Below are 12317 nucleotides of genomic sequence, written 5' to 3'. Positions count from 1 at the left end.
ATGAAGGAAATGAAGGAGCAGCTGAAAGAACTGGTTGGTCTCTTGAGGCAGAGTGAAACTCGGAGAAAAGAGGTGGAGAAGGAGCTCAAATTGAGAGAGCAATCAGCTGCCGTTGCGCTTGCCACATCTGCATCGGTGAGATGAACATGTATTTTTGTTTTTGTAGGATTTTGTGTAAGATGAATATTCAGGCAAACCATTTAAAGTTTGTCTGATACTAAAGGTATCTGATAAATCACTCTGTTCTCTGTGAGGAATGCAAAAAGGCCTGAAGAACTTCAGGCCTGGCAAAATATTTGATCCTGACTCCTTTTAAATCATATGAAGTTATTATAAAAACTATCCTGTCTGGAGTAAAGTAAGTTGATTTGAGTAACCCCAATGTTCTAATTAAAAGTTTTCTCTGAATGCATCTTGAAAAACTGTAGGTGGCATACTGTTTAAATGTTGTTATTTGGAATGACAATGCTTTGGATTCTTCAACAATTGTGCAATTATTTTGCTCTAATCCCTATCGTTTTTTATGATTGTTGACCCCCCCCCCCCAATTTTAGAATCTATCTCTCTGAAATCTGATTTAATGTTATTGTCACTGAGCAGAATTCACCCGGATCACTAAAAAACACACTTGACGACATGAGTGGCCCATTGTCTCCAGTAGCTGCACCTGCTCAAAAGCAGCTGAAATATTCTCCTGGTATTGCTAATGGACAAGTCAGGGAAGCAACATCATATATTGATCCGAAAAAGGTTAATTTTCAGTTTCTTAGTTAGTCTTTAAGTGAGAGTTCTCCTATCTGTTCCTTTGATGAAAAAGGATGTTTAACTGTATGCAGATGGTGCCGCTTGGACAGTTGTCAATGAAGAAATTAGCAGTTGCGGGACAGTCTAGTAAGCTATGGAGATGGAAGAGGAGTCATCACCAGTGGATTTTACAGTTCAAATGGAAATGGCAAAAACCATGGAGATTGTCAGAATGGATTAAGCATTGCGATGAAACAATTGTGAAGACAAGGCCTCGGCCTCAGGCGTTGAAAGATATGATTTAACTTTCTTCATGAGGTGCTTTTGTATAATTTGACCTCCACGTACATCCACGCATACGTCAGAGTTAGACTAGCAATACCCTATGTAGGTGAGTGTCTTCTCATCAATTCTTACGAAGCATTATGTTAACATGCCTGGAATAGTAAGTACTATGCTTATCATGTTCTTTAAACGTTTTATCACCATTTGCATGACACTTTTATCTATTCTGCTGGTTAGCTATAACATGCCAGTACTGTTAACTGTAAAGTACTAATACTTGTCATGCCATTTGTAACAATCAACAACAATTACATGACACTTATTCATCTAAGCCTTTAAAATACGTGTGTAATGCAGTCCTCTCCATATATATTGGGGGGGGGGTCTTCGAAATTTTTCCATTAAGCTTTACATTGTCTGTAAGTAATGTCTTATATAGTACTGCACTTATTGTAAGGAGCTACTGAATTAGACCAGAAACCTCGTAATATAATTTTTGGTTAAATTTTTTATCAAAGATTATCATAAGGGGTGCTTGGCTAACGATAATCAAGGGAAGAAAGCAAATTGATACACTTATTACCCTGGGTTAATCTTTGGTTGGTATTTCAAGCAATTTCCTTCTCTTTTTCCTAGTTTAAGGATACCTCAGTTCCAGGTCTGACGCATTATCCATGACCTTGGTGGGATTGGGGAATCAAGAAAAGAAAAAAAAATGCTTCCTTTGTTCCCCTAGTATTGCAACAATCACTATTTTAGGATGTTTGACAAATATCGCAACATTTCCTTTTTTGCACATGCTTTTTCTTTATCTCATCACATGGGTCTTTGTATTTATTTCCCTCTACCTCTCTCCTCATCTTAAATTCCGTGCATACCCCCCCCCCTCTCCTTGCAATATTAGGGGAACATAGGAAGTGTTTGAAATAAATTTCAACCATCACCCATCTCACCTGCACCCAAGTGGAAGGCTTTCACAATCTTTTTTGATTGGACTTGGGTATTGGTGTCAAACACTGCTATGTGTATAAGAGTTAAACTTGCTATGCTATGAAACATTTCCATTTTGGTCCAAAATGAAGTGTTCTGCGTCCATATTCGTTTTAGAGTGTTAAATCCAACATGGATATTTGTGGTAAGATGAGGAGCCTGAGTAATATGGGGTAGTCACTAGATTCACAACAACTCAATCCAGTTGCTTTCATTGCTTTTGTTGATTAAGCCAAGTGATACTTGGATGGAATCGAGATCTGTCAACTCTATTGTTCGAAGCAGAACCACCAGAAAGTAGAAATTATTTTTTACTCTTGTATTAACTATCAAACAATGTAAAACAGGTATCCCATTGGTTCTCATCTGAACCAATCAAATAAAAAAGTTATTTCCCTTTCTTTTACTCCAATTCCCTCTCCTTTTGATTTCTTTTGCTTTTCCTCATTTGAATTAAATAGCACCTTGTATTTCTGTAGCCTCATCTTTGATGAATTTGTTTAGTATGGAAGAATTTGGCTTCAAATTGTACTTGGGATGGATTTTTTGACAAGAAGGGAGCTGGTTTAGTTGGGTCAGGTTGAGTCATCTGTGAAGCTGATATGCTCTTTGAAGTGCATCTGGTAACTGGCTCTTCATATGGTGTTTATCATAATCTTCATGATCTAGAAGTTTCCTTCACCATTATCGTTACTTTTAGCTGTAAAAGAGGCTTCTCCCAGGGTGGGATGATGTATGCAAACCTAACTAACGTGTTATGTTCGCTGCAAACAAATGGAGAATGAGTTTGTGAAAAATGATGTCCAATTTGACTCAAAGCTACGATATTTCTAATGTTCTTTTTTTTGCATTTGAACCAATGAAATGGTGAAACTGAGTGATCTAACTCTCATATCTTTTAGATACAAGCTGGTTCAACATGTCCTGAATCATAGTGATGGGTGGTTTATGTATAAATAAATTAAATTAGTCTTGTTTTCAGCTGGTTTACAGCTTGCACTGGTTCCAATGTCACCATTATGTCTCATGTCCTTTCTTTTATTTAAGGAAAACTCCATTTTTGTACAATGGCAATTACTGTTAATTGTATGAGTTAAAATCATTGTGACCTGCAATTGTTATAAAAGATGCCCTTCCAGCACCGTGCCACTGTTTATAATTGTCCTTTCTTTTGTTTCAGATTAGAAGAATGCTATATACAGTGGCCCGTTATGTATTTTAATGTATATCATGGAGAAAATTGGTATGCTGGTGAATTGGATGCATTGGTCTTCAATTCTGTAGAAGTGATTTGTTTGGCTCAAGGGAGCATCTTGTAAAGCTGTGATGATGCTACCAGTTGTATGCCAGAGCAGTCAAGGAAGAGCACAGAACTCAGAAATCTGATACTAAGTTGTCTTGTTCCATCTGACAGCTTCTAACGCTCGTTTCTTAAGGTTTTCCTTTGTGAATAAGAAGGATTTCTTTGACAATTGATAGGACATATGTAATGGGGATGAAGGGTGGTTTTTATTTCCCTTTATTGTTGTGGTTTTGGTCTTTAGGCAGTCTGTTATAGTCTGCAGTGTGTGTAATCACAGTATTAATTTTGTTAATATATTGAAAAGTTAATCCTTTGTATTAGTGTTTGATTTTTCATGTTTGATGTATGTACCACATTAATGATTGATTATATTAGAAGTGATTGATTACATGGCAGATTTTTACTTGATGTAACGCTTATCAAGATCTCGTGTTACTTTACAACATAACTCAAATATATTATACAAACTGTTGTAACAGATACTAGAATGATTAACCAAAAGATCACACCAATGCATGTACAGTATAGCGCTATCTCAATATAAGACTATAAAAGGCAAAACTTGTTACTATAAGATCATCCCCATATAATCACAAGAACTCCGACATACATTTCTCAGCATAATCTACAAATGCATGTGTATGGCCTTGCCTAAGCCTGGAGTTCGAATGTTTTTCCCTTTCAAAGCAGGTATATCATTGTTAACAGGGAAACAAAGCATTTGTAACAGTAGTATATATTCAAGATGACAATTTTTAATCTCATGCTTTACAAAGCACCTGCATCTGAACACTCTTAGGTGCATTTAAAACTGACACCAGTAAGCATAATTTCATCTTTACGATGGTTGCTAACAAGACCACCACACTTCAAACAGATGAAACTACTGCGTCGGAGAAGGCATCCAACACAATCTGCTTTCTTCCGGTCTCTGCCAAAATTGAGGTTCCACAAGCGTCAGTCTCCATTTCGCGGCTAGGAACAGTTTGGTGTTGCAGATGATGAGAAAAATGGTGATGGAGATGATGAGGGTTCACTTCCTGGGGGCTGAGCTTCAGCAATTACACACTCAGCAAATATAAAGAGGCAAGCTGATCAGCTTCAGCACTAGTCTGTAGTTTTGATCTGTATAGCTCACGTGCACGTTGCAAGATGTAGAAAACAGCCTCCTCTCCTCCTTTTGTTCTCATAGCCATAACTATCTGTTTGGGACAAGATATTCACCATATTAGTGTACATAAAAAGAAAAATAATAATAATAAAAAAAAAAAACTTTAACCACCTCTAATCTTAAAGCTCTATGCAAACTGGTTAAGTGGATACCCATGATACATATCGTTATTAAGATACATAATGGGTTAAGTCCTATTATTTTATTTAGAACATTGCACAATTTACTCCTGCTTCACGACACAGAATCCGAGTCATGTCAAGATTACTTCCAAATTAGGCCATTGGCCTCAATGTACAAATTACTGCTGTCCACACAGAATCTAAACATGTCAAGATAACTTCCAAATATTAACAGAGAAATATTCATTCACAAATCACAATAGGATTATGCATGCAGTCAGGCATATGAGTGAATCAAATTCTGTCATTCTAAGGAAATTTAGAACACACTACAATAAGCACCAAAGCTTTTACAGTCCAAAGCAAAATAAATAGCAGCAGTTTTTTTTAATTTTTTATTTATTTATTTGTTTGCGATTTACAAGTTGGTAGAGCATCTGAGGGATGAAAAGATTGCAGAGTGCAACCATGTAATTTGACCATCATTCTCAGAACCTATTCCATATCCTGTTTCCTAAACTCAACTGAAGATTATGAGTGACAAGAGTAAGAGTGTTAGGCAGTGGCCACTTATTAGTTTCCCTCCACACCTCTATGGCTAGCCCTTCCTCACATGCACGCGTGCATGCAGACTACACACATGCACCAAACTTGAGATCACTCACACATAACCAACAAGTACAAAATAAATTCTCCAGCCTATGTACTGTTGAAACATGAAAAATCCACCATCTTCCTCTTAACACTTAATATTCCACTACTTATTTATTACTAAGAGTTAATGCATTAACACTCTTAGTATAGTATAACTATTAATTTCGACCTAAAAAAGTGATGATATTGTGAGATATGCAAACAAATAATATTTCCTATTCAATTTTGATGTTTACTAGCATGCCAGCACAATATCGTAACATGTAATAAGTGAGATTTGAGTAAACAATAACTAAATTCCCTACATTCACCACGGTTCTCGAATAAATCAAGGTTATAAGTATCAACAGAGTAAAGCCATGACATTATCTATAGGCTATTTGTAAAATTATATAATATGGACACACCAAAATCAAATGCAAAATTGATACCAAAACGAGCATAGCAATACTGCAGGTTTTTCTTTGCAGAGAGTAAGAACATTATTTCCAAGCAGAGTGCAATGAGACTCGTTCACCTCTTGCTATTTATAAAGGTTTTTCCCATATTAATATTCATTCTTCAACTTTCTTCAAACTAACCCCTAGTACTTCCCATATCCTATATCTTGATATCGGAGCTGATCAGAATGCCAGTAATTCAATTTAGTAACTTCAAATGTCAAAAGAAAGACATAAGAGATGCATGCTGGCTGAAGCAACAGATTAAAAAACTTTCCTTCTCCAATATAAGAGACCAAATGTTCCCCTTCATTAGCTTCATATCAAATATCTTAACCTAAGCTCTAAGTTCTCCCTTTCTCACACTATTGCATCAAAAAGTAGTTCCCCAAATAAAGCATAAACTTAGCCTAACCTTTTTTTTTTAACATCCAAATATCCATCAAGTGTGCCGCTAAAAACTGTGAAAAATTATCCACATACCATTTTTATTGTTTTGGGCAGGGGCATAGAGCCACTCTAAATAGGCCCTTACTGAAGTTTTACCATAGCTTTGGATAACATATTTGCACACCAACCCCTGGTACATTATTGTGCCCCCAATCAAGGCTCGAGCGCAACCCTTACAAATTTAGGTTAAAAGCTAATCACAGCAGACCATCATTGCAAAAGAAGACAAAAAAAATATTTGAGTCCTAACTTTTCCAACTTAAGAAGATTAAGGAAAATGGTGTTACCAGATATGCATATGGGAGTAAGCTAGTAAACTAGATACTCAAGAATAATTTTGTAAGTAGTCTTTTTAATTTTTGGGCTTGGATTATTTTACAGATTAAGATAAAAATGGATATTTTCATAAGGTATGGTTTGTCAAAAATCTCGGATCTAGGCATGCATATGGAAGCTCTGCTACATACATTGATAGTTACATTAATTTGTTAGTTAGATTCTTAAAACTAGATAAAAGAGACTTGATTTTAGTCGAATGAAAGTCCAGCAAGAGTTTAAGATATCTTATAGCTAGCTTTAAATTATTTCAAGATATAATTTTATGTTAGTGTATTATTTGTGATCTTTGTTTCACGAGTAAGATATGAATAATTAGTTTCTTTATCCTAATTTTATAGTTTTAGGAATATTCTAAATTTAATAATTACGTCTATCTATAGTGACCTTAGGTTATAACTTTATTTTAGAGAGTTGAATGAATTGAATTTCTTTTGTTGAGCTCTTGCTATCATGGGTTAGGGAGTTAAAAGTTAAACAAAACACAAAACCATGACTTTTGTGTATCTTGTTGACTGCGATGGATCCTAGGATCTGTCCTAGCTAGCCTTTTATATTAAGCATATAATGATAAAACTATTCCTATATCATAATGAAAGCCAGCCAGTTATCATCCCAAAAATACAAGCAAATTAATGCACCCTAGGTCAGAAATAACTAACACCATGTATCATCCCAAATTACACAAAGGATAGTTCTTCTATGATATTTTTTAAAGATATTTTGTAAGGACACCTTAACCTATTGTATTACTCTAAAAGTTTTAATAAAGTGTTTTTTATTTTCTAATTATTATTAATGTTTGTATGTAACAAATGTAAGTAGTAGTGTTGGTTCTGGACTTTTTCATCACCGTATCACTTAATTCAAGTAAAACAAAACAGAAAATATAATTTTACTATTTCGGGGTTAGGGGAGCAGGACATAAATGAAATTTCATCAAAGCTCTGGTACATATATTTTGCACACCAACTTCTAGCACATTTATTGCTTTCTTAAAGACTCCAAAGACAGACCTTGAGCTTGAGAGAACTGAATTTAGGCTAACAGATAACCACACAGACTGGTTAGTGTTGCAGAAGACGACAGATAACCGTAAATTGATTCCTAATCTTCCAGCTTAAGAAGATTGAGGATACACCTCCTTATTATAACGACAGCCAGACATACAGTTCATGTAAATTTATTACACCCTCACCCTGGAATACATTATCATATTATCCAAGTACATTGTCAATTATGTCAAATTATCCCAACATCCCATAATCAAAGCCTTCACAATGATTGTGATAGTTCTTAATTCAACCCTTTACCCATTACATAATTTAAGTACGCCATATTAGAAATCATTACTACCATTTTGGAAAAGGTCACAACTTTTTCCGGACATCCTAAAATGACATAAGAGATTTATATTTCCAAACGGAGGAAGTACAACTGTGCAACATTTCAATTTTCTGGCGCTACTTGTAACTCTCTCATTTATCCTCAAGTAGAAATTGGAAATTATATTTGTATAACATGAAGAAAATCAAGAGACCCTTCACAAGACTCCACCATGTGTCACTCTCCTCCCAACTGATAGGCTGCCATTCATAGCATCTGACACGGAGGTGTGATAGTTGAAAAGCTACATTCCCTCTCAAAGGAAAAAAAAATCTCTATCCATCCTCAATAAGCATCCCAAGTACCAAATTCTGAATAGCTAATATTCTGTAAGTAGTTTTGCCAAAAAAAAAAACGACGAACTAGTTGGTGGAATTATATCTTCCTCAACAATTACATCCCTTAGTTCTTGCCAGTCGCGCCTCGCCTCTTAGTAATCATTTACTAATTTCAATTTAATTTGTAACAATATAATTTCCTATCACTAATTCCTAATATATAGACTAAATTATAGCTTTAACTATAACTTTTCTTACTATTGACAAGACTGTGTAACCGCAAAACAAATGACAATATTGAACTATTAATATCATACGACAACATAATATATTTTGCTCACTTAATTCATGTTAAAGATGAAGTAATGATGTCTGATGATTCATATCAGAAATGAGCATCGACTTTGAGTCCATGATTCAGTTCAAACCACACCTTTGCAGTCCTGAAGCAGACAGGTATACAACCATCCAAATTTCAGACACACTGACTCATAGAAACGTCGTAAGCAATGAGTAGACTCAATGAGTAAAAAGTTCAACCAATTCTAATAGCCATTGTATATGTGAAAGGTAACACAAACAAGATGGAATGACAAACTCTCAAATTCTCCACTATAACCATTCCTTAATAAATAATCTACAATCAGCTATTCTTGTACGACATGCAATAACCCCGAGCATCACCCGAACCAATAACTAGTCATCGTCTCTTAAAATGACGGGTTCTATTATTTTAATACGGAGCATGAACCAATAACCATTTCAATTATCTTAAATAAAACAACAATTGAAGGGCATAACCTAAACATATAAACAAAATACAAATCAAATTCAATAAAAGATTGAAAAAATTACCGCCTGAAGGGCTTGGGAAGGTTTGCCCTGATCGATGAGTTGACGGGCCAATGAAAGGAAACCAGCAGCAGCGTCGGATTGAGGAGCGGCGGCACTGGCATTGGTGGTCGGAGGAGGTGGTGGAAGCTGAGAGTCCTCCGTCACCTCGATCATTTCCATGTCCGCTGTTTGATTCATGCTGTATTTTAACACATTTCACAAATGACACAAAACCTGATTCTTTTCATGTAAGTTACTTATTTGTATGAGTAATTGGCTAAAGTTCTCGTCTTTAACCTTTTTTTTGGGGTCACTTTTTTTTTTTTTTAAACTCACTAGACGTTTCCAGTTTTTTCTGGGATTGTTTAATTGTCTTCTTAGGTTGCGAGAGGCTATTATGTGCTTTCGTACTTTTTTTTTTTTAATTTTATATCACAAAGTTTCATAAGTATATATTTGCAATAAAGAAATATGCGCGGACTCCTAAGCAAAACTTTTTAAACAAGATTACTGAAAGTTATGGACATGTATTTAACTACTAATTAAATTAAAAAAAAAAACCAAACCCAATTAAACTATAACTCCCCAGAACCACCACCACACGCCACCTAGAACCATAACCCATGTCACCCAAAACCCAAGAACCACCACTCACGCCACCCACAAACACTGAAATCCACCTTTAAACCACCGAAATCCACATTTGAACCACGAAAACCACCCAAAAACCACCAAATCTAAAACCCAAAACCAAACCCACCCACGAAACAGCTACCGGAAAACACCAACACCACAAAATAGCCACCCACGAACCACCAACACCCACGAATTAACCACCAACACCCATGAAATAACCACCCACGAACCACCAACACCCACAAACGAACCCTAAAACCAAACGAACCCCAACACCCACAAACGAATCACCAACACCACGAACCACCAACACCCACGAAAAAATTCCAGATCTATCAAACCCACTTACAAACCACCCCACAAACCACCCCAAACAAAATGAGAGATGAGAAAGATAATCTGAAGTAGAAATGATGGATGAGAAATGAAGAAGGAAGAAGATGATGGAGGAGAGAGATGGATGAATCAGATTTTTTTGGGGGAAAAGTTTAGATTATTACATTAGATTAGAGTTGTAATAATTTGTAATTATGTGAAGTATTAGGGGTTAATAATTTTAAATGAGGGTATTTTGGTCATTTTATTAGAAAAAAGTTATTACATTAGGAAAAAATAAATTTGTTGCAAATAATATGTAGCACCCTTTTTAATAAATGTTGCAAATAACTGTTAATGGAGGTAGTATTTTTTTAAAATTATTCTCTCTCCTCTTTTCTTTCTCCGTCACATTTTTCTTTTTCCCCTAATTTTATTTCTCTCTCCTCTTTTTTCTTCAAACTTTATTAATGGTGTCATCTTGTTAGCCCAAATTATTTCAAACTTCATTAATGGTTTACTATTGGAAATTTATGTTCTACGAATTTTATGTTGAATTCAAGCTTATTTGCTGAAGATTTTGATTATCTAACTTGTAAGTTGTTAAATTTTATTACTTAATTTTTTGTTTAATTGAAGAACGAAGAACAAATTGTTTTCGTGTATAGTGGTGGTTTCATGGGTGGGTAGTGGTGGTTTCGTGGATGGGTAGTGGTGGTTTCGTGGTTCAGGGTTTTATATTTGGTTTCGTTGGTGGTTTAGGTTGGTAGTGGTTCGTTGGTGGTGGTTATTGGTGGTAGTTTTTTTGTTTGTTGTGGGTAAGGGGTTACTAGATCCGGTCAAGGGCTACTAGGTGGTCCGGTCAGGAGTTACTAGGTCCGGTCAGGGGTTACTAGGTTGGCGGTCAGGGGTTACTAGGAGTTACTAGGTCAGTTAGGGGTTACTAGGTCGGTTAGCGGTTACTGGAGGTTACTAGGTCGGTGGTCAGGGGTTATTAGGGGTTACTTGGTCGGGGTTACTAGGTCGGTTAGGGGTTACTTGGAGTTACTAGGTCGGTTAGAGGTTACTTGGGGTTCTAGAGTTACTAGGTCGGTTAAGGGTTATTTGGGGTTACTAGGTCGGTTAGGGGTTATTTTATTCTTTTTTGATAACTACTCCCTCCATTTTAAAATACTTGCTCTATTTTTCCCTGATCGGAGTTTTAGGAGAAATTGGAGAAAGTAATAAAATATGGAGGTAGTGGAGTAAGTAGAAGAATAAAAAATTGTAAAAAGCAAAAGTAGTGAGAGAATTGGAGGAAAAGAGAACATGAAGTTAATAAAATATGATTAATGATGGGTCCACTAGGTGAGAGAAATTGATTAAATATTGTAAAATTTTTCCAAATAAGGAAATGGAGCAGGTATTTTAAAACGGCCAAAAAAGGAAAGTGAATACGGCCGAAAAAGGAAAGTGGAGCAAGTATTTAAAAATGGAGGAAGTATTTATTATGCGTAGTATTTTTACAAAAGTAACTTTGATATGAATATTAATTATTCTAAACAAATATGTGAAATACACAGAAGTTGGAGTGTTTTACAAGGAAAAAGAAAGAAGATAGCGTATTACATGAGAGATTGAGGAAATTAGAGTTATAAGAAACAATGCCCAAACCGTAATTAACTAAATGACCTAGATTTGCTATCTAACTTGTGCTCTATTCTCATTATGATAAATGTGTTAAATGCTCCAACTGTTAGTTAGGGAAAGCAAAACTCAGGTTTCAAAGACGATGCGCTCAATCTCCCGTGAAATGGACTATTTTATCCTTGGACTAAAGTAGAGTTGGCAATCTCTGGCATGCCGCATTAGTACCATTGAAACTAGAACAACATGAACATGAAATCACTCAGAGAAAACACGAAGTCAACACAACGCTAATTATTGGTCAAATTATGCAATTATCTTATATTTTACATAATTTTTGAAAGATTTTGTGAATAACACGAAACGAACACAGGACATAACACGAATGCGACACGATATGACTTTTTGGTAGTTCTAGACTGAATTGATTACGACAAGAATTTCATCCTTAATCTAAATATTGTGTATACCTTAATTATTGGAGCGACAGGTATATGCCTTTATGGAGGGTTGTAGCTTCTACAATGAAAACTTTAGTATTGACGCCAAGATTGAAAGCGGTAGCTGATGAGTGATATGACCTATTGTTGTTTCTAACATTTACTCATGCTTCCACTAATTTGAATTAATCTACTTCCTCTTTCGAAATGAAATTAGTACCAAAACTCGCACAGGTATTGAAAACATCATAAGTGAGAAGTATTGACGACAATTCAAAATGGACTTTGAAGAAGTATGATGGAGGTG

The 12317-nt window shown here is 35.5% G+C and overlaps 1 protein-coding gene and 1 pseudogene across 1 annotated transcript; one reads left to right on the top strand and one right to left on the bottom strand.

The window, feature by feature from the left end:
- Positions 1-6: 6 nt before the first annotated feature.
- On the top strand, positions 7-3717 carry LOC110722880 (kinesin-like protein KIN-4A). The gene is made up of 4 exons (XM_021902172.1): positions 7-135; positions 601-750; positions 837-1135; positions 3200-3717. The coding sequence occupies exons 1-3, from the start codon at positions 10-12 to the stop codon at positions 1047-1049; spliced, it is 489 nt and encodes a 162-aa protein (XP_021757864.1). The 5' UTR covers positions 7-9; the 3' UTR covers positions 1050-1135; positions 3200-3717.
- A 580-nt stretch (positions 3718-4297) lies between these two features.
- Positions 4298-9779, bottom strand: LOC110722877 (annotated as a pseudogene).
- Positions 9780-12317: the final 2538 nt, after the last annotated feature.

This window comes from Chenopodium quinoa, unplaced genomic scaffold, assembly GCF_001683475.1.
Source record: "Chenopodium quinoa cultivar QQ74 unplaced genomic scaffold, ASM168347v1, whole genome shotgun sequence".
In the NCBI taxonomy this organism is placed as follows: Eukaryota; Viridiplantae; Streptophyta; class Magnoliopsida; order Caryophyllales; family Amaranthaceae; genus Chenopodium; species Chenopodium quinoa.
This window is presented reverse-complemented; position numbering and strand designations above follow the sequence as displayed.

Excerpts from the sequence above, each read along its gene's own strand:
- LOC110722880 (XM_021902172.1), top strand. The coding sequence starts at position 10 with ATGAAGGAGCAGCTGAAAGAACTGGTTGGTCTCTTGAGGCAGAGTGAA. Across the intron at positions 136-600 it reads CGCTTGCCACATCTGCATCG|AATTCACCCGGATCACTAAA; the intron begins GTGAGATGAACA and ends GTCACTGAGCAG. Across the intron at positions 751-836 it reads CATATATTGATCCGAAAAAG|ATGGTGCCGCTTGGACAGTT; the intron begins GTTAATTTTCAG and ends AACTGTATGCAG.